The following is a 27,993-nucleotide window of genomic DNA, read 5'->3' on the forward strand; positions in this document are numbered from 1 at the left end:
TGAGGGACCGTGACACAGAGCACCGAAACCCCAGCACCCCAGAGGAACCAGGTGGGTGACTGGCCAGAGGGATTCTGCTGCAGGAAAAAAAAATAATAATAAAGGGGAACTCGGAGATGCTGATAAAAGCAAGGGGCCGGCTTGGAGCTTGAGACAGACACTCGCTGGGCTGGAAGGTTTCCTGTCCGGCGGGGAGATGACGCAGAACCATCCGCCCACGGAGAAGGAGGACCCCGCGGAGGGCAGATAGGGCGTTTCTCCAGACGCTGACCTGAGCGTGAATCGCGGGCGGGTGTCTGCACAGAAGGCTGTTGACCCAGCTTTCTGCTCGTGCCCTCGGGCACCGCCGGTCTCCATCGCCCCGCGGACTACCACGGCCTCACGGGCAGCCCATCCGCCAGGCAGGACAGCGCTTTCCAAATGGGCTGGCACGGTCGGAGAACATTCCGGAAAGCTTGGGGACAAGTAAGTCTGAGGCTTCTTACATCTATAGGATGGTGGCTTTGGGGTGATGCTACGGCAGGGCAGGCTGGGAATGGGAGGGAAACGTGGTGCAAGCTCCGTGCGTCCCTCTCGGGAGGGCTGGAGGGTGGCCCGGTGAGCTGAGCAACCCCGCGGCACAGAGACCAGAACCAACGTCTCGGGGAAGCCGCCGTGGCACTGTGGCTTTCCCAGATGGGGTGCGTGAATGGTCGCGGCATCCGGCCAGTGCGCACGAGGCCTGGATGTCCTTCTTTGGGTTTTTTTTTTTTTAAGGATTGAAGTCACCGAGGGTCGTGCTTTGCACGTTGATAGCTCAGATCTTTCCACTTGGAAGCAGGAACCACTGAACCCAAGAGCAAAGTTGAGACTCAGGCAAAGTTTTGGGGTTGGGTGGGGGGGTTGTGCCGCATGAAAGCAGCGTCTCCTGGAAGAGGCTGGGTACCCTTGATAACCCCCGGCCGGCCAGAGGTCGGGCGATCTCGCCGGAATGCCAGAAAGAAAGCAGACCAATGCCCAATTCAGGACGAAACACCTCGAACCCCTTTGAATTACGTTTGCGTATTTTCAACCCCGGGGTTTAATTTTGGAAGTGCCCGGTGGTGGGAGCACATGGGGGGACATTTGTCATTGAGGTGGGAGCTGAGGTTTTGGCCTCAAGAATCCCGCGGGAGGGAGGAAAGCGGGCGGGAAGGCACAGGGGACAAGTGAGGGGCACGTTGATGACCGTCAGAGAGAACAGAGGGTCCTGCCTGCCCATGCACCCCCCATGAAAGGTCAGGAAAGCCAGCGCGGACACGTCTCCAAACTCCCACGGTTTGCACAAGGTTCAGGGAGAAGAGTTGTCTTATCAAGGACGGCCGTGGGCGTGCACACCCAAGGAAGAAGGAATCCTGTTCATTCATAAAAGCTGCGGAAGAAACGGGGCGTCCAGAAGGCTTAACGGGCTCATCGCAAGGTCGACGCCATGAGAAGGGCAAAGGGAGACTCTGTGAAAAATGTGGAAGTCCCAGGCCTGGCGCTCAGCGTGGGCGTCCTCGCATCCCCCTTCCTAGACACCGCCATGTCCCCCGCGGGATGCCGAGCCCCGTGCGAAATGCAAAAACACCCACGTTTTCTTTCCATGCCTCGGTGACACAGCCTGTACGTCGTGGCTCCTGTCGGTCTCTTGCGAGAAGAGGTTTGAAGACGATAAACGCAGCAGTTTCAGGACACATCGGGAGTTTGCGGAGGGGACAGCTCATTCCCAGGAGGAGCCTGGGGTCCTGGATTCTGATTCCGTCCACACTGCTGGATGCCCTGGGATGACAGGGCTGCACGTCCGCAGGCTGACCTGTTCTGAGGAGGGTTGGTATCTACAGAGACACACAGCTGCCCCCAGCTCCCACCTCCGGAGGCACCAGGAATCTGTGCCTGTCTGGACCCCACTCTTGGGCTCTGAACGCAACGCACACTGACCCCTATCCTCTGCCCCTAAGACTCACGATGCAGACACCGCGGATGGCGGGGACAGCCTTATACACTCAAGCATCGCCAGGCCTTGTTTTCCTGGTGACTCTGCTGTGGGATCTTTTCCCTCTAACCTCTTAGATTTTGTTCCCAACACCTGCAAATTAAGCGGATAAAGGATGAACAGGAAAACCTACCTTAACTACATATATAAGCTCTGGGGTTCACAGAGAAAAATGCAGCTCAGGGAGACCGCCAGATGACCGGGGTGGCTGTTACAAATAGCCCAGATATGCCGATTTCAACAACAGATATTTTTGATTCCAGACCTGGAGGCTGAGAGTCTGAGAACCAGGCAGGGCTGAGGCTGGTTCCTCCTAAGGCCTCTCTCTTCGGTGTGTTGACCCCGTGTTCTCCCTGTGTCCTCCCGTGGTCATCTCCGTGCGTGTCTGTGTCCTCATGCCCTCTTCCTATAAGGACCCCCGTCCTATGGGATCAGGGTCCATTCAGTGGCCTCATTTTACCTTAATCTCCTCCTTAAAGGCTCCATCTCCAAATACAGCCTCATCCTGAGGTCCTGGGAGCAAGGGCTTCTACATGTGAATTTTAGGGGGTCACAACTCAGCCCCCAGGGCTCCCCTTTCTTGGAGAAGGGACACGTCCACCTCACTGCTCACAAGCCCCCTTAGGCCAACACCACAGCTCCTGGTGCTGAAAATGACTCTTTTCCCTCGAAGCATTGTCTCCTCTATGAACTTCACACAACGCTCTGGAACTTTATCGCTGGGGTCTGGCTTTGTCCCCTCTGAGTTTCTCTGGCAGCCGACCCTGAGGTTCTGTGTGGCCCTTCTGTGGTCTGTGTTCACACGGTTCCTAACTCAGCACAGGCCCTTCCCCAAAGGGTTCACTTCCCCTGGCTTGGCCACATAGGTCCTTCCTGTCCTGAACGTGCACCTCCAAACAGACCTCGGACTTCCCTTTGTGACCCGCATATGTCGCTGGGTTTCCTTCCTTGTGGGGAACATTTCAGCAATGATCCCGGAGTGGCCGATGGACATTGGTGGCGTGGCCGGGCCACCCCACCCCCACCCCCCTGCCGCAGGGGAAGGTGGGAAGCTGTGAGCCCGGAGGAGCCTGAGACCTGCCACCAGCAGGCACAGGCAGGCCAGCCCCTGCCTCAGGGCTGACCCACAACAGGTGCACTGAGAACGCCTTCCAGGAGGGCTGGTCTTTGCTGGGCTGGTCCAGAGCACCTACCTCCCACACACTGCTCTGGTACAGTGAGCCCTGCACCCCACGCTGAGGGGCCAAGGTCAGTCTTGAAGGGCACCACGCCACACTGCCCTACAGTGTACCTCTTGGGCATATGGATGATTTTGTGCAACAGGCCATGGAGAACCAGCAGAAGCAGATAAAGCTCTACATGTCTCTCTAACTACCAGAAGACAGGGGACATAAAGTTCCCCTTCGTGAAGGAAAATTACATTTGTAAACAAAGTTTCTAATGGTATAAATGTTTCTATACCAGGAAGATGACTACACCCAGAGATTTCTTATCATCGGAGAGAGTCTGATGAACAAGAGCCTGTACTTACCACTCATTTCCTGCTTTCCCTTTCCCCATAATTGCCTTTCCCCATTTGAAACCCAGAAACCCCCTTTCCGACGTTGAATTGAAGATGATTTATAAACCCTGATCATCTGACTGTCTCCCTGAGCCACATTTTCCTTCGTGAACCCCCATGCATATATCTTGTAGTTAAGGCTGGTTTTCATGTTAGTCTTTTATCTGCTTAATTTGCGGGTGTTGGGAACAGAATCTAAGAGGTTAGAGGGAATCAATTTTTCCTCCCCTATAACCTCTACTCTCTGACTCTCTCATTTCCTCGCCTCCTTCCTAGGTCTGTCCTATGTAGGAAGATTTCTCACTCACTAATGAGACACTGAGCAGAGAGGAGTAGACCTGCTTCCCCCAGGTAGGGAGATAAATATCTCTCATCCCTGGAGGTTGGAAAGAGGCTAAAACACTGTGATGGCCTGAGGGGTTTGTGCACCTCGAGTCTCTGGTGGCCTCCAGGCTCATATTGGTTCTTTCTACAAAGGCATTTCATCCTCGGAGCACTTGGGCGGCTCAGTTGATGAAACGTCCTACTCCTGATTTCAGCTCAGGTCGTGATCTCAGGGTCATGAGATCGAGCCCTTCACTGGGCTCTGTGCTCAGCAGAGAGTCTGCTTGGAATTCTCTCTCTCTCTCTCTCTCTCTCTGCTTCTCCCCCACCTCTCTCTCTAATAATAATGATGATAATAATAATGATGATGATGATTTTTTTAAAAAAGGTTTTCCATCCCAGCCAGGTGACCTGTGGCCTCACTCCTGGTGGTGTCTATTCAGCCACTGAGCCAATCCCCTGTCTTTGTGTCTAGCCCTTGTTGATCTGCACTAATGCAGTTATTAGAAAAAAAACGCTCAAAGATACAAAACCCTGCCCCAGCAATCACCAGACACCGAAAGAGTTTCCATCAGAATATTCCATTGCTCTTTTTGGCTTCTGCAACACAACCAGCTCCCCAGCTCCCTGCCCACTTCCAAATGGCTTTTAAAGCCAGTACTCATCACATGGACACCAAGGCAGGTGAGCTCCCTGTGAACCATGGTCAGTCCCTAAGGATGATGCCAGGAGTGTTCCTGCCTGCTGGGACCTTTGTTGTATAGGAAAATGGTAGCCCCATGGGCTTGGCTCAGGACCAGACAGAGTTGCCTCATACCCCAAAGTGGCTGCTGGGCACCAGTATCCTCACCACACATTCCTTCTTTTTTACTCACCTCTCCTGCCCTCAGCCACCCCACACAAGAGAAGCAGCCTAAAATAATCCCGATAGTAGCTCTGGGGTTCGGAATGGTTCCCCACTCAAACATCTCAGCAGCAGAAATGTGGGCTGGACCAGCCATGGCCAGTGACGGTCGGGTGGGGAAAAGTCACTCCTGGTGGGGAAAGTCGGTTCAATACCAGCTTGCAGAAAGTGGTCGTCAAGGAAGCATGTTGAACGTACTGATGCTTTGGGGGGAGTTCCGGCAGAGTTTCAGAGGTACCGTGATCTTGCAGGGAACCAGGGGTATGGGAAGCGGATGGTGGTCCCACCCAGTACTGGGATGGGTACTGCTGGCCAAATAAGGCCACGGGATGCACCCCAAGAGCTCCTGCATATTCTGTAAAGGCTCATTACTGTTGACTCCCCTGAGGGCCATAAGGGAGGGTTCCAGCTTGGAATCTGACCTCTGACCTGGGTTCTTCTCCTGTGTAGGTACAGCGTTGGGGCTGGTGCATGGCGACCATGCTGGGTCTTGTGAGCTTTCTGGTGCTCCTGAACTCGGCGTGCTGCGGACAAGCACAGCTGGGTAGGTACAGGCAGGGGCTCCAACGCCAGGCTCTTGGTGGGGTGAAACTGCCATACCCCCATGCAGGAAGGAGACAGGCATCCCTCCCCTGACCCAAAGTATCTCCCCCCAACCCTCCACCCTGGTAGGGAAAGGGGTCCTTTTGCAAATCAACCTATAATTGGATATTTAACATCTGGCAGAATCAGGGACTGAAAAGTCAGTCAAACCCAGCTCAAGCGTCAGACCTTCTGCCTGTCCTGGGGAAAAAAAACTTATTAAAATGCAAACATTTCAGATGCCTGGGTGGCTCAGTCAGTGAAGCATCCAACTTTCGATTTGGGCTCAGGTCATGATCCCAGGGTCCTGGGATGGAGTCCCACATCAGGCTCCCGCTTGGCTCAGGTCATGATCCCAGGGTCCTGGGATGGAGTCCCACATCAGGCTCCTTGCTCAGCAGGGAGCCTGCTTCTCCCTCGGCCTCTGCCTCTGCTGGTCCCGTTGCTTGTGTGCTCTCCCTCTTTCTCTCTGACAAATAAATAAATAAAATATTAAAAAGAAAGAAAGAAAGAAAGAAAGAAAGAAAGAAAGAAAGAAAGAAAGAAAGAAAGAAAATCTTTAAAAGTATATGTTTTAAAAACAAAAAATCTACCCATCCGTAAAACCTCTCCAGAAAGGTGCAAGAAAATGTAGAAATCATACACGGATGGCCCAGTAAAGATGGTGCAGAGACAGGGAGAGAAATAGCCCCTGGTTTGGAGCTAGGGTCCTGGGGACGTGGGGCGTCTCTCGTCCCTGGAGGATGAGGACGGGTGTTCACCTCTCTGACGACCGCATTTCATAGATGCTCCAGATCCGGGCCCAGACATTCTGGAATTTTGATGCTCGCATCGGCCCTCTGGGAAGGGCCATGTTCTACTTTCTACTTTTGTTGCCTTTGCTTTTGGGGTCAAGTCAAAAAAAAAAAAAAAAATCATTGCTTGGACCAATGTCAAGGAAGTTACCAATGTGGCTTTATGTTTCTATTTTTTTCTTGCCTAGGAGTTTTGTGGTTTCAGGTTGCACGTTCAAGTCTTTAATGCACTGTGAGGTCATTTTTTGTGAATCTGGTTAGCGCTGTGGTTTCACTCTTTGGCAAGTGGCTGACTGCTTTTCCCAGCACCGTTTGTTGGAGAGACGACACATCTCCCCATCCTATAGTCTTGGCTCTGTTGTTGCAAATTAGTCCTTCCTGCTTTTTTTCCCCCCAACAGAGAGAATTAAAGTCCTCATGGTTAGTTTCTACTTGTCCTTCCCTGTGGCAGGTTCTTGCCTGGTCCAGGTGATGCACCGGGTCCCCACTCCCAGCCCCACACCAAGAGGCAAGGCCCATCCTGAAGGCATGGGACAGAAGCTCCTCAATTAGATGGACACAGGAAAGCCCACTTTGGTTCCCTCCCAGAAGGCTCCGAGGGTCCCAAAGTCTCCATAACCTGCCCTTTGACTTTAAATATCTTCTGTAATTTTTTTCTGTATTAAAAATTTTTTTCCACGGCACCTGGGTGGCTCAGTGGGTTAAAGCCTCTGCCTTTGGCTCAGGTCATGATCTCAGGGTCCTGGGATTGAGCCCCGCATCGGGCTCTCTGCTCAGCCAGGAGCCTGCTTCCTCCTCTCTCTCTCTGCCTGCCTCTCTGCCTTCTTGGGATCTCTGTCTGTCAAATAAATACATAAAATCTTTAAAAAAATTTTTTCCTGTATTTAAACTTGTTTCTGTATTTAAGATTTTTTATTTTTATTTCTCTATATTTTAAGAATCATTTTCTGTATTTTCAAATTATTATTACTATAGCTAACGTGTCTGTATCTTTCAAATTATTTTCTGTACTTTTCAAATTATTGCTACCGTAGCTAACTTGTCTGTATTTTTTCCAAATTATTATTGCTATGCCTAACTTGTCTGTATCGTTCAAGTTATATTCTGTATTTTTCAGATTTTACTACTATAGCTAAGTTCTCTGTATTTTTCAAATTATTTTTGCTATAGCTAACTTGTCCATATTTTTCAAATTATTTTCTGTATTATCTGTGTTTTTCAAAATATTATGACTATAGTTAACTTTTGTGTATTTTTCAAATTATTTTCTGTACTTTTCAAATTATTGCTACTGTAGCTAACTTGTCTGTATTTTTTCCAAATTATTATTGCTATGCCTAACTTGTCTGTATCGTTCAAGTTATATTCTGTATTTTTCAGATTTTACTACTATAGCTAAGTTCTCTGTATTTTTCAAATTATTATTGCTATAGCTAACTTGTCCATATTTTTCAAATTATTTTCTGTATTATCTGTGTTTTTCAAAATATTATGACTATAGTTAACTTTTGTGTATTTTTCAAATTATTTTCTGTACTTTTCAAATTATTGCCACTATAGCTAACTTGTCTGTATTTTTTCCAAATTATTATAGCAATACCTAACTTGTCTTTATCGTTCAAGTTATATTCTGTATTTTTCAGATTTTACTACTATAGCTAAGTTCTCTATATTTTTCAAATTATTTTCTATATTTTTCAAGCTATTTTTTTTATTTTTCACCTTGTCACTTAGCTAACTTGTACTTGTCAAATTAGTTTCTATATTTTTCAAATTACTGTTGCTATAGCTAACTTGTCCATATTTTTCAAATTATTTTCTGTATTACCTGTGTTTTTCAAAATATTATGACTATAGCTAACTTTTGTGTATTTTTCAAATTATTTTTGTGTTTTTCAAATTAGTGTTGCTGTAGCTAACTGTTCTGTACTTTTCAAATCATTTTATTTTTCACATTATTATTATAGTGAACTTGTACTTTTCAAATTATTTTGCATATTTTTCTAATCATTACTTGTGTATTTTTCAAATTATTTCCTTTGTTTTTCAAATTATGACAATAGCTGGCTTGTATTTTCCTTTATTTTTTAAAAATATTTCACTTATTTATTTTAGAGAGGTAGCGAGAGAGAGAGAGCGAGCGAGCACAGGCCACTGGGGAGAGGCAGAGGGAGAAGAAGATTGCCCGCTGAGCAGGGAGCCCAGTGTGGGACTCGATCCCTGGACCCTGGGATCATGACCTGAGCCGAAGGCAGACGCTTAACCCACTGAGCCACCCAGGCGAACTAACTCATATTTTTTGAATTATTTTCTGTGTTTTTCAAAATATTATTACCAAAGCTAAGTTTATGGCAATGAAGTGACTTCTCATTATGGTTTTGCTATGCATTCCCCTGATAACTAATGGTTCTGAGCATCTTTTCATGGGCTCATAAATGTCCCCAAATTGTTCACTTTGAAATGGTTTATTCTGTGTGTGAATTCGGCCTCAGTAAACAAACAAATGTAACAATCCATGCCTGATGTTTGCAGGTTATCTCCCTTCACCTGTAACTATGACATCACCTGGGGAGGGGGGGTCTAATTCCTGCTAAGTGGTTTGTTTGTTTGTTTCTAATTACAGCAGGAGAGATTAGATCTCCTATTAGAAACATGCAGCTAGATTCAAGGAAAAGAATGTTAACCTGGAATTACGTAAGAAATGTGAGTCAGCAGGAATGCATGATATCTACCACTCCCAACTCTCCCACCATGGCTAGCTTTTCCACCATACAAGCCCCAAAGGTGAGTGCTCATGGCTCACGCCTTATGGCTTTGCTCCTTGGAAATGTTGAATTTTCCTGTGAAATGACTCGTGAGTCCCCTGCCTTGATTTCCACTCCTACTGCTCTTGTCAGGGAAGAAAAACATTTCCTCTATCCTCTTAGATTCTGGGATAGGGACATGCAAATTAAAGTGACCAATGCCAGATTTTTCAGGGGAAAAGACAAAACAGATTTGTTCTTAGTTCAACTTTTTACATAAATGAAGAGTCAGAGAAGCAAAGTAAACACCCCAAGAAGGGGTCAGACTAGGAAGATTTCCTGCCATTTTTTATAAAGCAGTGAGAAATTGAGGAGATTCCATGATGCAGGAATGGGGATTTTGGCTTCTGGAGCCACTAAATTGTGGGGACATGACTAAGGAATCAGTAGGTGAACTAATGGCCAGTACGGGTTATTTTACTAAGGTCTCTCTGTGCAGTGTCTTCTCGGTGCTGGTGGTCCCTCTCCAGTAATAAGGGTCACTCTCATCTTCCTGGCACAGGAGAAGGTGCGAAAACCCTTTGTGAAAGGGTCTTTTTTGTCCTGCTTCTATGGAGATAAGGAGACAGAGAAGCCCTCTTGTATCTGTCCATTTGTCAGATGCCCCCCGGCTCAAAATGATTCATATGCCAAAGTGGTCTATTTGGGACTGGGGCAAATCCCATATACAGGATGGCCTCCTTCAGTCTGCTTCTATATGGTGGGAATAGAACTTACACACTACATCTCACATATGAGGGAGAATATAATAGCTGTCTTTTTTGCATATGCCTTCGTTTGATTTCTCTCCTTTGTGAGGGAGGAGGGGGAAAGATGTGGATTTTCCCATTAAATGGTCTCCGTCCCCTTCACATTAAAACAGCCCCCCTGGATTCAGTTTGTGTTTTGGGGCTATATTTATTCATTTATCACCTAGTCCACACAATCCCTTAGTTTCATTCTAAGGATGTTAGGGAGGAAAAACCTTGTCATCCACCCTCTTAGGTTCTGTCCCCAGAGGCCTGTGAATTAACATGTTGAAAGCTAGATAAAGAGGGAGAAAAATATATTCCCATGCATATGGAGCTTATAAAAAACAGAGCTCAATAAATAGCTAAAGTGAAGGATTTATGTACCTAACCAGTACGAAAAAAGAAGGAGACAATAAAGCTCTCTATGGTTAGAACAAGGAGTTTTCCAGAAAATAAACAGGAGATAAAGTTTGGAATCATGCTTGTTCATGTAAGTTTGAGAAGTTTTTCTGCCTTCTTAGTGACTCCAAAGCTTTGCCCAAAGAGGCCATTCATGGTAGGTTTAACCTTGATGTCCTTCCTGGAAGCAGAAGTCACTCCAGAGAGGGAATTTATGGTAGCCTCATTTTCCAGAACTTTCTGCTTTAAGTCAGATAAAAAAAATCTCTCCTCAAAAATGTTTCTTTCTGCATCTCTTGAATCCAAACTTCTTCAGCTTAAAATGATCTTCATAATAATTTGGGGATTCCTGGGGATGGAGTGAGGGTTCCCCACAACGAGTGGAGATGTACCCCAGACAGGAAGCTGCAAGGGATCCATGTCCTCTGCCCCGAACCCTGCCCCTGGGGTGCTTCCAGCCCCGACATTTCATCCCTCCATGGGACGACAGTACCTTGAGACACCCACTGGGATCACCCCATAAACCGATTCTAGAATGAAATGGGAATCCAGGCTGCCCGGGGAAAAGCCAAAACCCAGAATGAGCAGGTGGGCTGTGTTCCCGTACCCCTGCCCATGCAGACTGTGGGGAGGAGGACCCCTATATCGTTTCAGCTGTTTTTAGCAGGAACTTTTTAAAAAAGATTTATGTATTTATGGGAGGGGGGGGAGATGCAGAGAGAGAGAGGGAGAGAATCCCAGGCAGGTTCGGTGTGACTGTGGGGCCCAACGCAGGGCTGTATCTCCTGACCCTGAGATCAGAACCGGAACTGAGAGCAAAACCCAGGGTCAACCCACGGTCCACGGGGCTCCCCTTTAGGATTTTTTATATGGGTTCCTCTGGCGCCATCTGCAGGCTGAGGAGGGTCTTGCATTGTCTCCAGAGATTAAAGTCCAGGGAGCAAAGGGCACCTTCCCAGGTATGTCCTGCTTGTAGGCAAGTGACCTGCACCGGGGGTGTCTTCTATCTGGTCTTTGCAATTGCCTTCAGCTCAAAATAATCCTTGTGCCGAGGTGGCTTTTTGGGAAGTGATGTAGTCTTCTAAGGTCACCCCTTAGGAGCGGGGATTTATGGTGCCCAGGATGGGAGGAGGATGGAGGAAGAGGATTTCCCCGTAGGGGCTCACAGAGACCCAGCTGCGGGCATCATTATGTACCTGTGCTTATAAAAAGTAAGGAAATCAAATTTTAACATAATGCAACAGATGGAAATGGGTCGCTGACCTTCCTTCATGAGTGGGTCATTTCTAAGCATTGTATCGCTTTCTGTGGCTTGCCTGAATTTTTTTTTTTTTTTTTCGATTTTCAATGTTGGCTGTGGGTGCACGGAAGGCATTGATTTAATGGCTTTCCTGTCCAGGATTATTTGTTTTGTTTTATTATAATTATTATTTTCTTTTTTTTTTTTTACAAATTCAATATGTTTGGCAGAAGCATCTGGTTTTCTGAATGTCGTCCTGTAATTTAGGAACAAAGCCAGAGTGCCCCTCCCCTCTGTAATTGTTCTGGCTTTCTGGTTCATCTCATTTTCCCTTGCGAATTCAAGAAAACGTTCCTACATTTAGTGTTTCCGTATGAATTACAACACGGCCTGTTGCTGAAAAACAACGGACATCAACAACAACAAGAAAACCCAAAAGCAAAAACCATCTTTGTTCTCTCGAAGAGATTCATTTAAGTGCTCAGTCTTGTTTTTCTCTAGCACAAATCTGGCAGATTCTTGAAAATGTGTTTTGGGACCTCTGCGGAGATTATCACTTTGCTTCCTCCCTGTATGGACCTCATGAAAACAGACCGTGCACACAATCTTGATGGGATTTTTTTTTTAAATAATGCTGAATTTAGTGCATGAGCATGACATTTTGGGGTTTATATTTTTTTACAGCTTTACATTTCTTTTTTTAAAAAAAAAAGGATTTTATTTTTAAGTAAATCTGTACCCAGTTTGCAGCTCGAACTCACGACCCCGTGATCAAGAGTTGCACAGTTCACTGACTGAGCCAGCCTGCTGCCTCATTTTTTTTACATTTTAATTTTTAAATGAAGCTGGTTCTTTTTTCTTTCTTTCTTTCTTTTCTTTTCTTTTATTATTGTTATTATTATTATTATTATTATTTGGTATCCTGTGAGGGACACATGGCTCACTCAGTAAAGCAACTGCCTTCAGCTCAGGTCATGGTCTCAGGGTCCTGGGATCAAGTCCCACATTGGGCTCTCTGCTCAGTGAGGAGTCTGCCTCTCCCTCTGCCTCTCCCCCTGCTTGTGTTCATTCTCCCCCCCCCAATAAATAAATAAATAAAATCTTTTAAAAAATAAAATAAAATATCCTCCAGATGGCCTTAGATCCCAGCTGTGCCTGCAACATAAAACCGAGTCCCTCTACATGTTCTTCAAGGCCGTCCGTTTTCTGCCTATGTGTATTTTCCGCGTTACTAATCTCTGGTTCATTTCCTTCCGCCTGCTCTGAGCAGATTTGTTTTGAGGGTTTTCTGCAGGAAAGGGGAAAAAAAAACAACAACCGCTAGCTCTTTTGCAGAGAAGGGTTCTAATATCTTAGATTAACTGAGTGGCGGCCAACTCCTTCCTGCTGCTTGGAAAGTGAAGGTGCTGGAACCGGGGCCCCACGGCCCTGGCTGGGCTGCCGCCTGGGGTCACTTTGGTTTTAAACGGCCTGCGTGGTGCTTCTAACTCCCTGATGTCTCAAGACATGCTTTGGGAAAACATAATTCTGTTTTTTAAATAGTCAGAGTCCCCCTCCTCCTTCTCCTCCTCCTCCTCCTCCTCCTTCTTCTTCAGTTGGGAGTTGACTGGGTTTGGGGGTGGTTTTTTTTTTACAGACTCAGAAAACACAATTGCAGACTTGGTCACTGGGATTTGGGGTTTTCTGTGAGGCCGCACAAAGATGCTTGCGGGAAGACGGGATAGGTACAGGTTCAGTCAACCCTTGAAGGCATCTCTTGACTTTGGGTTTTATTCCCTCCTTATCAGTCCCCCCCCCCCCGATGGAGACCCAGCTCCGGGTCAGGATGGGGGTCTCTCTGCAGTGTGAGGACCTCCCAACAGCCCCCGGGGGTCTGCCGTTGGCTTTCAGCACGAGATCGGGCACAGACGAACAGACGTCACTGATGCTCTGAGTCTGTTTTCCTACGTTTTGAACTTGAGGAAATCGGAGTGTATGTAAGGACCCTTCTGGTCGGACCCCACCCGACTGGCTCCGTGGACAGTGAATGCCCACGATTCCTTGTTAGTCAGGCCACCCTGCACCCACGGAATCCGGGCTTTCACAAACAGGATGCTGCTGTACTGACTTTTTTTTTCCTTTTTTTCCACGTGCTCTGTTTTTCCTTTTGAGTTCTTTTTAAATCTCGTGACCTCATGGGTCACCATGCTTAGGCTCCGTATTTAGCATGAGACGCTGTGTTGGGCTGTTAGCCCCTGCGAACGCTGCTTTGCCCATTTTTTCCAGTTCCTCATTTTGCCCCCATAGGAGTGTTCAGGGGCGATGCCATGGTAAGGGGAAAAGGATTAAAAATACATACTCCCATGCAGCTGTGAAAGGGAACCAGCTTGAACCTTGCTACAATGTATACGAACCTTGCCACAACGTATACAAACCCTGCTACAATGTACACGACCCTTGCTACAATGTACACGAACCTAGCTACAATGTATACGACCCTTGCTACAATGTATATGAACCGTGCTACAATTTATACGAACCTTGCTACAATGTATACACACCTTGCAACTATGTCTGGGAATGCAGACCCAAAAGGCTCCCTCAGCCCAGCTCTATGAAGCTGCACAAATAGACAAATCCTGGTAAAAGAAAGTACCTGACAGACACCACTGGGACCCAGAACCCCAGAACCTGGCTGCATCCCCTTCAGCTGTAAGAGAGATTCACAAACGTGTCTGGGAGATCCCATGCTGTTACCCATTTTCTAATGGATGCTAATAAAGAGGCAGGAGGTGTATTTTATCCTTTTTGGAACTAGAAAAAGAAATATATATATATTAAAAAACATATAAACCCTAACCCTATGTAAATTATATATTATATAAATATAAATATATTCATATATATAGAATATATATTTTTAAATATATATAAATATATAGCATATAGTTATATAATATAATATAATATAATGTAATTTTATAACAATTATAATTATAAAGATTATAATTATTATAATCATTATAATATAATATTATTGTAATAATTATAATTTTATTATATATTATATATGTAATATATAGTATATATATTATAAATATATATATATTTTTTTAAGACTTGTATTCTGCCTCAGGATAGGGGATGACTGGGACACTTTTGTGAGCCCTTCATGATTGAAGAAGGTGCTTTTCTCCTCATCTCTCTCAAAAACAGGCCCAGATGTATTAAAACTTCTTTTCAAACATTTTTCCCCCCAAAAAACCTCTGAATGGGTCCCCCGCTGGTGGCCTCTTGGTTGGCGTTTTAAGGCTGTCAATCACCTGATTTTTATGTAAATCTGAGATTTTCCTGCCTGGATGTTTTAAAGGGGCTCTTTGTTCTTTGTATAGTTGCTCGGCTGTTCCCCTTCCAAGGAGCTTGGGGGAACCCTTCCCCCCTCCCCAGCCCCAGGTCGTCGCTGATCATCCTTTTTCAAAATACCTGGTTGTTTTCGGGTTCCCAAGCAACCGTTTCTGTTTGTTTGTTTGTTTTGTGCAGGAAAACCTTTTCGCGACAAAGGGTTTCAGTAGACTCAGAAATGACACGTGTTCTACCGTCATTTCGAGGAAAAAAAGTAAATCGTCCTCTATTTCCTATGGCAGAATCATTTCGCAACTTGGGTCCTCATTGATTTTCTTTACACAAGGGCAGCTCCCTCCCTGCCCTGGGCCTGGTGGGCCTGGTAAGTCCCAGGTCACCCAAGTGTCTCCAGAACCCCCTCCCCCATTATAACCTGGCCTTGCTTCCAGAATCCTGGATGCTTCAGGAATCCCCTCCCAGAAGCTGTGCTGGAGGGCAGGCCTGGCTGGATTCTCAGGAATATTCACGCATCTGATCTCCCCCCACCAAACCTCCCCGACCCCCAGGGCACTGTGGCCACTCACCACCCTGCATCCCTAGTAACACTTGTTGGGGGAACTGAATCAAACACAAAATCCAACCCCCAAACCCGGAAAGCCTCCCCCACAAAGACAAAACAGCTGTATTACTACAGGAGCATTAATAAAATACGCTCATGTGAACTGATCACATCAACCAAGACCCCCCCCCAAATGAGGACAAAGGGGGCTCCAGCCAGGGTGTCGGCCACCAACTCTGACCTTAGGCAGAGCCTCAGAGTCACGCAAAGGACTGGGAAAGCTCTATCGTGGTGCAGGCGCACAATACCACTTCTGTCCACCCTCTTAAGTTCTGTCCCCGAGGCTCCGCAAATTAGAATGACAGAAGACAGATGAACTGAGAAAAGGCACGCACGTTCTGTGTGCTGTTAAAAATTTTAGGTGGCACGACGTGGGTGTCTTGATAGAAGGAAGAAAATGCCCCCAAAGGAGTGGTTAGACCTGAGAGTTTGTATACCGTTTTTCACGTAGAGCAGATACATTAAAGCAGGAAAAGCGTTTGAGGCTGCTAAGGGCAGCAAATTGGCAGGGACAGGGGAGGGGAGATAGATATTTGAAGGACACTCTTGGAAGACAAGGTTTATGTTCGTAGGATGGTTTGTACCGGTCCGTCTCGGTGCTGAGTTTCTGCCTTCTTCATGGTCCTAAAACTTCCCCTAGAGAGAGCGGGGTTCCGTGTCATGTGTGTTTGTACAGGTTCCTGCAGTTAGTCCGATCAGGGAAGCTCCAGGAAGGTTTCTTTCTATATCTGCTGGTTCTCAGTTGCTTCTGGGTCAGAATAATCCTTACGCAACACTGGAAGGAAGGACAGAATCAGGGACAGCGTTGGTGTGACTCAGATCCTGGCCATTCTGGGCCAGGTGTGAGCTAGTTACATTACTGCAGGGTCAGCCGTCTCCCCCGCGTCTCACTCAGCAGGACCCGTGCGCTGGTTATTACAGGCAAGGGTAGGTTTCCTGCAGGTCTTGGGGCAGGTATCATTCGGGGGAACCAGGGGAAGGGTTCGGCGAAGTTTGTCCTGCCGATTGGGGTCTATCTCCGGGCTGCGGGGTGTCTGCAATTGTCTCTGCCAGTAGGATTCACTCTGCCCTTCAGGCTCAGACCCACCGGGTGGGGACTCCTTCCGAAAAGGAAACGCGCCACAGGCTTGGAAAGGGGTCTGAGTGGTACGCAATCCGGGACGGGGACGCCCAGCCGTGGACCTCTCCCGGGGCCGAGTAGGGTCCGAGGAAGCCCAGAGTGCGTGCGTGACGTGTGGGTTCTCCATGGTTCCCTCTCCAGGTCAGAGAGGACGGCACGTACTTCTGCATCTTCCCCAACCGCGTGCTGCACAGGGGAGCCAACCTGACCGTGAAGGTCACCTGTGATGGGGCCAAATTCCAGGAAGTCTTGCCTTTTGCGAACCCAGGTGAGGCCCCCTGAGTGGGTGGGCGTCCGGCTCCCGCCCAGTGTGATGGGCACGCACTCGGGTCACCCCTCGAGGGCTGCTGGTGACGATGCCACCTCTGAGAGCATCCGTGGGTGTCTTCCCAGGCAGGGAAGGTTCCGGCGCCGTGAACTTCTCCTGCTTCATCTACAACGTCCGTCTCATGAACTGCCGCTGGGCGCCCGGCCCCCGAGCCCCGGCCGACGTCCGCTACCGGCTCTTCTGGTGGGCCTCCCTGTAAGCCGGACACCGTCCCTGCACCACGGGGGATCTATGCGTGGATCATAACGGGAGGGGCCCAGCGAGCCGGGGGACCCCAGTGGGCTCCTCCCGGAAACGTCACAAAATCGCAGAACCCTGGTAGGGGAGACGCGGCGCCTTCGCGGCCGCCTCGCTCTGAGTTGCAAACCCTCCTTCCGTCCTAAATGGAGGACGAAAGCCACAATTTCGTGATGTTTATCATGCACGGAACGGTTGCGGAGGCTTCGCCCTGCCAAGGGCGGGATCCATCCCTGTCTGTGCCACGCCTTGGCTGATTCCCTAGGACGCATATCCCGTTCTGGTTTTGTGCTTTTTTGGGGACAGATTTGTGTCGGTTTTGGGGTTTTGTGGGGAGGCTTTTCTGGGTTGGGGAGGAGATCTCGTTGCTGCTAATGTCTGCCCAGAAGGATACACAGTCGGGCTTTTCCCAAGTCCCTTTTGCAAACGGCAGGCACGAGGACGAGGCGGAGTGCGTGCATTACATCACAGACCCCACGGGGACACGCGTGGGCTGCCATTTCGATGAACTCGGTGAACCGCAGGGTATGGATAATTACTTCTTCCTAGTGAATGGGACCAGCAATGAGACCACAATCCCGTTTCTGGACTTCGTTCCATTTGAAGCCCGTAAGATCGGTAAGATGCTCCCGTGACCTGTGTTCTCCCCCACACGCCCCCTACTCAGGAGAGCGGGCTTCACGCATCTGGACTCACACCCCCGCCGTGTGGGACGCGGCCCTGGGTTCAGGACCAGCCTGAGCAGGATCCAGGATCGGCACTCGAGGTCGGGGGAACAGGCAGAGACAGACGGGCACGGCGGTCCTGACTGTCCCCTTGGGGTGGGATGCAGGAAATCATGTGTTCATGTCACCTATCCATTTTTGCTAATTTCTGTAAATTCCCTGCAAATCCGGAATTTGCAAAATCCGACTCATCACAGCTGCTGGGGTGGAAAAACACGGTTCGTTGTGTTATAATTGTGTTTCTGTTTAAAGACATCTTACGTAATGCACATTGCTGATGAATTAATGGTGCACACAACGCCCACAGCCCTAGACCTCTAGACTGAACAATGCTTATCGCATGTGTGTATTTGCTCCAACAGTCGCATCATGACCTTCTGGTGTGTAGGGATGCAAAAGAAGAAAAACGTTTTCCGGGGGCACCTGGGTGGCTCAGTGGGTTAACCCTCTGCCTTCGGCTCAGGTCATGATCTCGGGGTCCTGGGATCGAGCCCCACATTGGGTTCTCTGCTCAGCAGGGAGCCTGTTTCCTCCCCTCTCTCTGCCTGCCTCTCTGCCTACTTGTGATCTCTGTCTGTCAAATAAATAAATAAAATCTTAAAAAAGAAAAGAAAAGAAAAGAAAAGAAAAAGGTTTTCCCCTACCCTCTTAGGTTCTGTAAGCAGGGCTTGCAAATTAAACTGACAGATGCTCTATTAATGGGAGAAAAGCACCCAAATGCAATTTTAATTTTTAAGTTTGATATGCATGGGGGAGGGCTTCACAGAAAATAAATGAAAACGTCCCAAGGAAGTGGTTAGATTCAGGGAGTTATAAATCATTTTTTAAATTTTTTTTTACTTTATACCATTTTAATAAAAATCAATTAATTGTGGAGTTAAATGAAAACGGATTTGTGCTTTTAGAAGTGGTCAATATATACGGAAAGTAATGGGAGAGAGGGTTGTATTAGTGAGGGGTTTTTTGTGCAGATACGATTTGGCACTGACTTTCACGGACAGAAAACGTCCCCAGGGACAGGATTTGTGGCAATCTTACTTTCTCAGAAGTTTCTGGTTTTAGTCCGATAAGGAAAGCTCCAGAAAGTCTTCTTTTTTTTTAAAGATTTTATTTATTTATTTGACACAGAGAGATCACAAGCAGGCAGAGAGGCAGGCAGAGAGAGAGGAGGAAACAGGCTCCCCGCGGAGCAGAGAGCCTGATGCGGGGCTCGATCCCAGGACCCTGAGATCATGACCTGAGCCGAAGGCAGCGGCTTAATCCACTGAGCCACCCAGGCGTCCCCAGAAAGTCTTCTCTCTGTATCTATGACTCTTGGTTGCCTGTGGTTCCAAATAACCCTTGTGCCAAAGTGTCCTGTTTTGGAGGTGACGTGCCAGTCCCCTTGGTACACATCAGACAACACCCAAGGGCACGCTTGGGGGCCGTTCCAAATGGCGAAATCGCCAACCCAAAGCACAAAAGCGGGAACGACACCGCACTCGACCGGCCACAAAACAGGCGCTGGTTTGCAATCTGAGAGCAGAAACCAGAACAGAAGGCTTTGCCGTGTTCAGCCTCATACGGGTGTATGCCCGTGGGGTGACCCCCATTTTTATTTTAATTTTCGCCCACTCTGTGGATTTCTGCCAATAATCTGGAGCATCATCTGTACCTTGCGTCGAAGGAAGGGGTCCTCAAGCCATGTCCTTACGCTGTCTGGTTCTACACAAACCGTCTGGTGCATTGGTTGGCATTTTTGACTCAGCCGAGCGCTTGGATGCTTTTAAGATGACAAATACTCAACCTGCTTTGGTAGGTGCACGTAGATCCTGGGTGACTTAGGTCCCCAGAGTTGGATGTCCCGAAGATGAGGCACTGAGAAGGACATGCTCGTCTACTGGTGTCCTTACCTGGGGTCCCGGCAATCTGCAGCAGGGTCACGGAGGGGGGTACTCAACCAGGAGGGGTGGCCGGCACCACGGAGGGGACAGTCCCTTCAGGTACCCTCAGCTGGCTTGAACCTTCCTTTTCCAAGCCCAGTGCACCTTCTCTTTTCTCCTGCAAAAAAAAGAAATATAGGACAATTTCCTACAGAGGTGCAATCCACCGGGACCCCCGTCCCCAAAACCGACCCCTGGGTGTTTGTGAGGATTTTTGTTGTTGTTTCTGTTTTATTTTCCATAGAAAAGTACGACCCCCCAACAAACATCACGATTGCCCACAACACATCGCATCACATTATCCGCTGGGAGAACCCCGAGATCCGATACGAGCTTTCGACTCAAGTCTTGTATTATGAGCTGGACATCCAAAGACCGGTAAGAGCCCCCGACCTCCGTGAAGGACCTGCAAACCGTGTCCGGTCCCGTCTTCTCCTGCAGAGCTCAACCCCGGCTCACAGACCAGAGACTCTGCTCCCGAAAGTTGTTGTCTGGGACCTCCTGTGCCCTGTACCCTACACGGGTGGTTCATTCCTTTTTTTCCCTCCATGAAATCCACTTCTTTATTTTTATTTTTTAAAAGTAATCTCTATGCAAAACGTGGGACTTGAGGTCGGGATCCTGAGACCAAGGGTTGCACGGTCCTCAGCCTGAGCCAGCCAGGGAGCCCTGAAATAGTTTATTTTTTTTGAGTCGCTTTCAGTTTGTAAGAGAACTGAGGGGAAGGCCAAGGGGTTTCCCCCACGCCTCTCGTGTGCACCCATGCACACTCTGCCCATCACCGTTCCCATCAGCTGCCTTTTCTAGAAGATCAGAGTAGACACCCTAATGGGACGCAGCCCCTTTCTCCACCTTCTGGGAAACAAAACATGAAATGAGCTGGGAATGGGTGGCTCACGACAGGTGCACTGGGAGCTCCCCTGAATCTTCAGCTCGCCACCTGCTCCCCGTCCCCTCAGCACACCTGTGCCAAGGGAGCTTCTGCAACCTGAGATCTGGACGCGTCCCCGAGTCCTGGAAATTGGGGACTTTCCCCCGGACACTCAGCATCTCTGTTTCCCCGTGGCCTGGGGCATCCACATGCACCCCAAGCCCAGAGGCAGGGGTGGAAGGCTACTCCAGGATTCAGTCCCGAGCACCCCAGACCTCAGGGCCTTTGCACATACCTCACAGAGGCAGGTTCCGTGAGCACAAGGATGCTGTGATTATGCATATGGCAACGGCAAAGTTGAGGGTTCTGGGCACACAGTTGGTGCTCAGTAAGTCTTGCTGGCCCCGTCCCATATCCGCATGGTCCTTGACATCACAGTTTCCGCATGCTTCAGGGCTCTGCAGGTGACCCCCAGGCCCCACCCAGATGTGAACCACTCAGCGGTGGGCATCTTTCAAACCAGAAATGAGGTCGCGTCCCTTCTGTCCTTAAAACCCTTGCGAGGTTGAGTGTGGGTCTTGGGTTAGAGTCGGAGTCCTGGAGGCACCCTGCCGGGAGTCTGTGGCTTCTGGCCCTGCCCACCCACATCCTCCTCCCCAGGGCTCCTGTGAGTGACGTCACAGAAGGGACCTCCCCTCAGTGACCTCTCACAGATGACCTTCCACGGGGAACTATGCCCAGCTGACCTCACACTGGTTCCAGGCAGGTGACCTCACACAGCTGTGCAGGCCTGAGCGTCCCGTGCACGGGAGGCCCCAGGTGGGCAGTGAGCTCCCCTCTGGCTTTCTGCCCAGAGCCTGGCAGCTGCCCTCAGTCAGTGCTGGACGAGGCAGAGGGTGTCTGAGACGGTCAGTCCTTACTAGACATTTGAACATCCAGTGATGCAGAAAAAAGCTACTGTAGCTGTTGCCTTCTTCTTCCTTATTAACATCCCGGGAGCAAACTCAGCAGCCAGAGACAAATTCACAACAAGGAAACTTTGTGTTGAGGAGGAAAAGCTGTTCCTATACCCTCTAAGGTCCTGAACCTGAGGGCAGTAAATTAAATAAATGGGGTGGGGGGGGGGGCAAAAGGCATTCATATGCATATAAAAGCTCACCAAAGGTGTGACTCTTGAATAACTCAACTAAGGATCTTACTACCTACCTAACCAGGGGACAGGGAGAGGGGAAAAAATGCTTCCAGAAGAGGGACAAATGGGTTTATAGAAGAAATCAGGGATAAGAACAATTGTGATGATGCTTGTTGAGGCAGGTACCCGTGGTCTTCTTTGTCTTCTTCACGGGCATCAAAGTCCCCTGGAGATGGAATTTATGATACATTCCCCGTCCATCCTGGAAGGGACGTCTCCCCAAAGGGGGAGCTGGTGGCATGCCTCATTGCCAGTCGTCTGCTCTTCGGCAGATAAGGGAAGCTCTGAGAAGGGTTCTTCATACCAGTTCTGGGGGTCCAGGTGGGTTCCCACATTTGCATATAACGCTGAAAACCCAGATGCTAACAACCCTCCCTTTTCTTACAGGGCAGCCCTTCCAAGACAAACCCCGTAAGTATCTCTTCTTTCTCTATGCCTCCTTTGCTTGGGCCCGAAGGCACAGCAAGCATCAGTGTTCACAGATCACCTCGGCGGTGGGGTCCCCATGAGCCCCTTCGTGTCCGTCAGGCTGTTAGTCTCAGATTGAGAAGCTGTGTTTTCGGGAAAGCCTCTGACTCAGCTCCAGTCACGGGTCATCACCTACCCCGCGGACAGAGCAATGGTCTTCTTCCAGACGCACCGCCTCGGACTTTTCCAGCTGAAAGTTTGTCGTGCGTTGAACACCGTCCTGCAAAAACTCATGTCTGCCCAGATGCCCAGAACAGGGTCTGGTTTAGAAACAGCATCTTTGCAAGTAAAAGGGAAGGATCTTAGATGAGGGTGGCCCTAAATCCAAGACAAGAGTCCTTGTAAGAGACAGAAGAGGAGACACAGACACAGAGGAGAAGCCACGGGAAGATGGAGACAGAGATGGGAGGGATGTGGCCACAAGTCCAGGGACGCCTGGAGCCCCAGAAGCTGGAAACGACAGGAAGGACCCTCCCCTGGAGCCTCAGGAGGGAGCACAGCCCTGTCCTGCCTGGATCTCAATGGCCCTGCCCCGCCTGGATCTCAGTGGTCCTGTCCTGCATGGATCTCAGTGGGGCTTCTGGACTCCAGAGCTGGGGGAGGATAGTTTTCTGTGGTTTTGAGCTGTGGCGTATGTGGCCTTTGGTCCCTGTTGCCCCATGGCACTCACACAGAGACAAGCATCCCCTTGTGCCCTCTCAAGGGCTGCAGGAACCCCCACCTCTCAGATCCTGTCTTATCCTTCCGCTGGGCTCCTGCAGGCATTACCTGCTCCCACGGGATGCCGGTGCTGCCCGTGGACCACACTTGCAGCGGCCAGCACACGTGCAACCAGGGCTGGGTGCAGTCTGAAGGTGTCCCCGGAGGCCGGCCTTGGGGAGACAGCTGTCCTGTCTGGGTCCCATCAGCGACTCGGATGACACATGAGACCTGGTGCACCACGGACATTGGACAAGCAACATGTACGGCTTCTCGCTGCCTCGGGGGCTCTCCTCGGGGACTGGGGGAGTCCCTGCTGTTGCCCTCCGCGTTTGTCTGCACGGGCTGGCCTGGAAGCTCCCTGAGTCCATGCTGGGGCCTGTCCAGGACCTGCCCCAGGGCTGTTGTGGCTGAGGGGGCGAGTGGCATGGGATCCTCCGGGTCCAAAAGGAGCCGCACAGCGGATAAAGGCAAAATATTTCATCACGGAGGCGTGAGAAGAAACTGGGTTCTTCCAGGCAACAGGAACAGTCAAGAGCATGTCCTGGGGCTTCCGGGTTGTGCAAACTTGCATCACTGTCCATCCTCCCATCTATGCTGCGAAGAGACACCACAACTCCTGGACCCAGCCGGCAAGCAGGGACTCTGTACGTCCCACTCTGCTCCTGCCCCAGGACGCGGTTGGAGAAGTCGGGGATTTGCAGGGGGTCATGGCGCGTGAGGAAATGCATCCCTGCTCGGGTGGACCTGCAGGCTGGGCCTGCTTCTCCTCGCTGACCGCCTAGTGTTCCAGCCATTCTTCCTCCGCGGGTCTCTCCAGACCCGCACGTGCTCTGTGACATGGACGGACAGGGGGTCGTCGTCCAGAGGGACACGTGAGGCCTGTCTCAGAACTGGCCTCGTTTTGGCCCCAGGAGGGGACGGCAGGCCCCTGGAGGCCGGCCAGCGCTGTGGCATTCAGAGGCCAGCTGTGCCCCCCAGAAATGGTGAGGCCAGGTGGGGCTCCTGTCCACGCACCCACTCGCGGCTGCCAGTGTGTAGATTTGGAGTAACGGCAGGTCAGGCCCCGAGGGCCTGGGGACTCTGCGCGAGCGGTGGGCGCAGCTTGGGGAGCCGTGCGCTGCAGGCGTGGAGTCCACCTCCCGACGGGAGAGCCCCTTAGGGTCCCTTCTTGGGGACAGAGAGATGCGCGGATGTCGTGGGCCTCAGGCGTAGGACCCCAGCGCTCAGACTCCAGGGGACCCTCCCGCGTCCCCAACGCCGGTCCCAGACGGTGCCCTCTTCTCTTCAAGGTTTTCCAGAGGGGACAAGACGCGAATGTGTACGTGGTGCCGCGTTCCGCCGTCAGGCCGGACACCACGCTTCGGGTGAGGGTGCGCTATCTGCACAACGAGCTCTGGAGCGAGTGGAGCCCGACGCTGCGTCTCGGTGAGCGCCTGACCCCGGTGCGCCGCGGAGGGATATCAGACAGGGTCCCCCAGCGCGGCTCCTCTGGGGTCTTACCTGGATGCCTGCTATTGCGTCCAGAGCGAGCTCCCGTGGGACCCCTCACTTCATCACACCGGAGATGGTCCTGTTCCCATAAGGTCCGGTTGCCAGGTTTTGGGGTTAGGGCGCCCGCATCTTTTCGGGGATCCGTTGAGCGCACAGGAGCCCCTCCCAGCGGAGGGGGCTCGGGGCAGTCCCTACTAGCTCTCCGCCCAAACACACCACCTTCAGTGTGTCCTGCTGCCGTGCGCTCCCTCCCGTGCTCCTGGGGTCACCCTAGGAGGACGCCCCCCAAGAATGAACCACAGGGCACCAGCCCCCATGGACTACTGTTCCCTTAGCTCCGCTCAGGTGTCTGGAAGGCGCCAGATGCTGGCCACGCCCCAACCCAGGGATGATCCCTTCCCCAGAAGGGTCAGCCAGAGCCCGGGGGAGGTCCACCCGTCCCCCTGGGTGCCCAACCAACACTCTCCTTTATGGGGTCAGTGAGGGGTATCCCAGAGCTCGTGGTTTACAATGTGACAGCTCCCAGCACGCGGTAGCGCTGGTGGCAGGAAACGGAAATGGAGGGTTTCATGGCGCTCTGGGGGTCTGGCCGGAGGTTGTCCCTCACCGGCCTCTCAGCGTACTTCCTTGCAGGGGTGGTGGAAATCCCACAAGACAGGAGTCCGTGGGGACATCCCTCTAGGAGTCCCACACATCCGTTCCGGGGAGTGACAGGGCAGGAGCTCAAAGTATGCCCCAGCTGGATGCCCTCTCCCAGAGGACCCCCCGAACGCAAGTGTGGGACTCCTTCTTTCCAAAGAAGAGGTTCACAGCTCCCAGAAGCTGCATAGACCGCCCAGGTCACATCAGGGTTCCCCAAGAAAAGCCTCCAGGGCAATAGACAACACACCCCTGTCCCACCCTGGAGTTTCACAGTTACGCATTCATTCCTTTGGCTACGTAGCACCGTGTTGAAAGTGAACGTCCATGAGAAGGAATGCGTTGCGCGGTACTAGTTGTGTCCTTGCGCAAATGTCTGTGGTGGATGGGCTCTCGGGAGTAGGGCGTGGAGATGGGTGGGGACCGCCAGGGGTGGGGGGGCGGCATGGGCACAGGACCCGAGGGAGGGTCCATATTCCCCCCACCGTCCTTCCCGTCTCCTCTGGAAGGCCTGTCGTCCTCCGCTGTAGCCCTGCTTCCGCCAGCAACCCCCATCCCTAATCCTCCGGTCATCCCGCAAAACCTGTGCGCAAAGCGGACCACCCACTCCCGCGCACGCGCTCCTGACCCTCTGCCTCTCGTCCCCACCAGGCCTCCCAGAGCAGGATTTCCGCGGCGCCCTGTTCGGAGTGCTGGTGGCGGCCACGGCGGTGCCCGCGCTGGTCCTCTTGTGCTTCTGCAAGTGGTGAGCGCCCAACCCTGGACCCAGGACCCTCGCCCCTGCCCTTCCCACCCTGGTGCAGGACCCCTGAGCGCGCGGGATGGCCAGGGGAGGGTGAATCCAGAGTCCAGGCTCGGATTGCAGGTTGCTGACGGCTGGCCAGGAAGGCGGAGTGACTGTCCATGGGGCGCCGATGGGAGGTCTCCCGCTGCGCCAGCCACGTCTGTCCTGGCCGCATGGCCACAGCGGTGAGGTCGGTCTGGACGGTGCAGACCCCGCCTGGCCACTGCAGTGCATGCGGGGTTTCTGTAGGAGGGGTGGGGGGCCGGGGCTCTAGGGCGCGCCCCCCTCGGTGTGCCCTTCACGGTATCCCCCTCCTCGGCAGGTACAGTCTGTTCCCCCGCATCCCGCAGGTGAAGAAGGAACTCACGAGGACCCTCTTCTCCCCGGAGGTGGGTGCGCCCGTTCCGGCTCCCAGTCCAGAGGCGGGGGCTGCTCCGAGGGGTGCAGCCTGGTTGGGCAGGGGTGTCCTGCGCTCCCCAACACTGGCGTGCAATTCCGAGGGAGAGGGGAGGCATGGGGGTCCATCTGCCTTCAGCACAAAACTCCATCCTCCAGGGAGGGGGACCTCACCACAAAGACCACAACTTGGGGCTCAAGACAGAAGCGGCCCCTGGAGCAGGGGACGTGGGGTGACCCCATTTCCCTGCCAGAAATGCCAGGCCGGCCCTCAGGCACCGGGAGCGTAGGTCTCCCTCTCCCCAGTCAGACACCCCTCATCCGGAGACCCCGAACCCATTACATGGGCACAGACCCTATTTCCACATAGAGCTATGTCTCACGGCTCTGAATGGACGCGGGCTCTCGGGGGCCACCACTCAACCCCTGACCGTGGTTCCCTGGGGCCGCCGCTGTCTCTCGGGTGAGGCACCCTCCCCAGGACGGCAGCGCTGCCCCTTCTGACCAACCTCGTGCATCAGCCCCACGTGCTGCCCAGTGAGGAGTGGAGGGACGCCCCCACCACGGGGGCTCTGGTTCGGGCTTGAGGCTGTTTCCTTGGGAAGCCCACCCCCTTGGGCTCCCCCTGGGGCTTCTGCAAGGCCTGGGTGCCCTCCCGATGAGGTTGAGGGTTCATGGAAAAAAACTGGGGTGAGGTTGTGGCTTTTGCAGGGGGCTTTGCCGTGGGTCTCACCGTTCCTCAACTTGGGAAGGCCTTGTTGAGTTAGGGGACCAACCCGACTTCTCAGGGTCCGTCCACAGCCCACACTCTGGCTGGCACAGGGGGTCCCCAGACCCCTTGCGGGACCCCGTCCTGTAACACGTGGTCCAGGAAACGCTGCTCGTCTGAGAGCCCAGAGCAGCCGGCAGGTGGCTCTCAGGATCCCTATTTCACATTCGACACGAAGGGATCTCCCCTATAAGGTCCGGGCTAGAAACAGGATTTTCAGGCTCAGGCTGGCCGAGGTCACTCCCTCTTATGCTGGGGGGGCCGCCCTGAGTCCTGAAGCCGTCATCCCCCAGGCCCCCACGGCCGCCACCGTCCAGGATGGAGGGAGCTGTGTCCTCCAAGGGGGACTCTGACACCCCCTTTGTTGGTGCCCTGAGCCTTTGCACCCCCCAAAGGAGACGCCGTCCCCGTGATGGTCCCCTCCATCCCCTCCCCAGCTCCCGGCGAGCACGCGTCCACGTTCTGTCTGTGGATTTGCCTGTCCTGGCCGTTTTGGATCTGGGGGTCCCATGCTACGGGGTCTGGCCTGTCTCTCCTCCCCCGGAGCATCGTGCTTCCAGGGTCGGTCCACGGGGCAGCAGGTGGCAGAGTTCTGCTCCCGTTCGTGGCAGAGCGACCTTCCCCAGCATGAACTGGAGGGGTGAGGGTCCACCCTTCGGCCGCGGCGAACTATGAAACTCGGCACGGGCACTTTCTCGGCGGCACAACGAGGGTCTCGCACGTGGGTGCCCTCAAGGCTGCCCGTCTTCTCTCTGCCAGGTCTCCTGGGAGGAGGGGCGCCCGCCGCCGGGCTCCCGGGACCCCGAGGACGTCCTCATCGTGGAGGACCTGTCCTGACTGGTGTGGCTTCGGCCTCTCCCCGCGCCACCTGCCTCCCCGGAAAATGTCGCCAAGGAGCATCGCACGCTCACATCTGGGGACCATGTCTCCCCCGGCCCCCAGCACCGCCGCCCAAAACCCAACAGCACGGCTTTCTGGCTTCATACTGGCGTCCAAGCCAGGGGCGCCGTATGCCTCTGACGGGCGTGTCCTTCCTGATTTCTGTATTTTTGACTCCGGGGGAAATAAAATGGTTCT

The 27,993-nt window shown here is 51.6% G+C and overlaps 1 protein-coding gene across 4 annotated transcripts; it reads left to right on the top strand.

The window, feature by feature from the left end:
* LOC123935851 (granulocyte-macrophage colony-stimulating factor receptor subunit alpha-like) lies at nt 1-27,989 on the top strand. 4 transcript variants are annotated; one of them, XM_045996689.1, is made up of 12 exons: nt 1-51; nt 5,233-5,326; nt 8,782-8,942; nt 16,534-16,660; nt 16,786-16,915; nt 17,391-17,575; nt 19,849-19,982; nt 22,055-22,078; nt 24,127-24,262; nt 25,619-25,712; nt 26,074-26,140; nt 27,676-27,989. In XM_045996689.1, exons 2-12 carry the CDS (start codon nt 5,254-5,256, stop codon nt 27,751-27,753), a joined length of 1,209 nt encoding a protein of 402 aa, XP_045852645.1. In that variant the 5' UTR covers nt 1-51; nt 5,233-5,253; the 3' UTR covers nt 27,754-27,989. The 4 variants fall into 4 exon arrangements, with proteins under 4 accessions (XP_045852645.1, XP_045852643.1, XP_045852644.1 ...); XM_045996687.1 differs by lacking the exon at nt 1-51 and adding an exon at nt 184-465; XM_045996688.1 differs by lacking the exon at nt 1-51 and adding an exon at nt 184-465 and having other exon boundaries at nt 16,786-16,903.
* The last annotated feature ends 4 nt before the right edge of the window (nt 27,990-27,993 follow it).

Source organism: Meles meles, chromosome Y (genome assembly GCF_922984935.1).
Source record: "Meles meles chromosome Y, mMelMel3.1 paternal haplotype, whole genome shotgun sequence".
In the NCBI taxonomy this organism is placed as follows: Eukaryota; Metazoa; Chordata; class Mammalia; order Carnivora; family Mustelidae; genus Meles; species Meles meles.

Bases quoted from the DNA above. Each gene is read 5' to 3' on its own strand.
- LOC123935851 (XM_045996687.1), top strand. From the start codon at position 421: ATGGGCTGGCACGGTCGGAGAACATTCCGGAAAGCTTGGGGACAA. The intron at 5,327-8,781 runs GTAGGTACAGGC...TTCTAATTACAG, and splicing joins CTGCGGACAAGCACAGCTGG to CAGGAGAGATTAGATCTCCT. The intron at 16,916-17,390 runs GTAAGCCGGACA...TGCAAACGGCAG, and splicing joins CTCTTCTGGTGGGCCTCCCT to GCACGAGGACGAGGCGGAGT.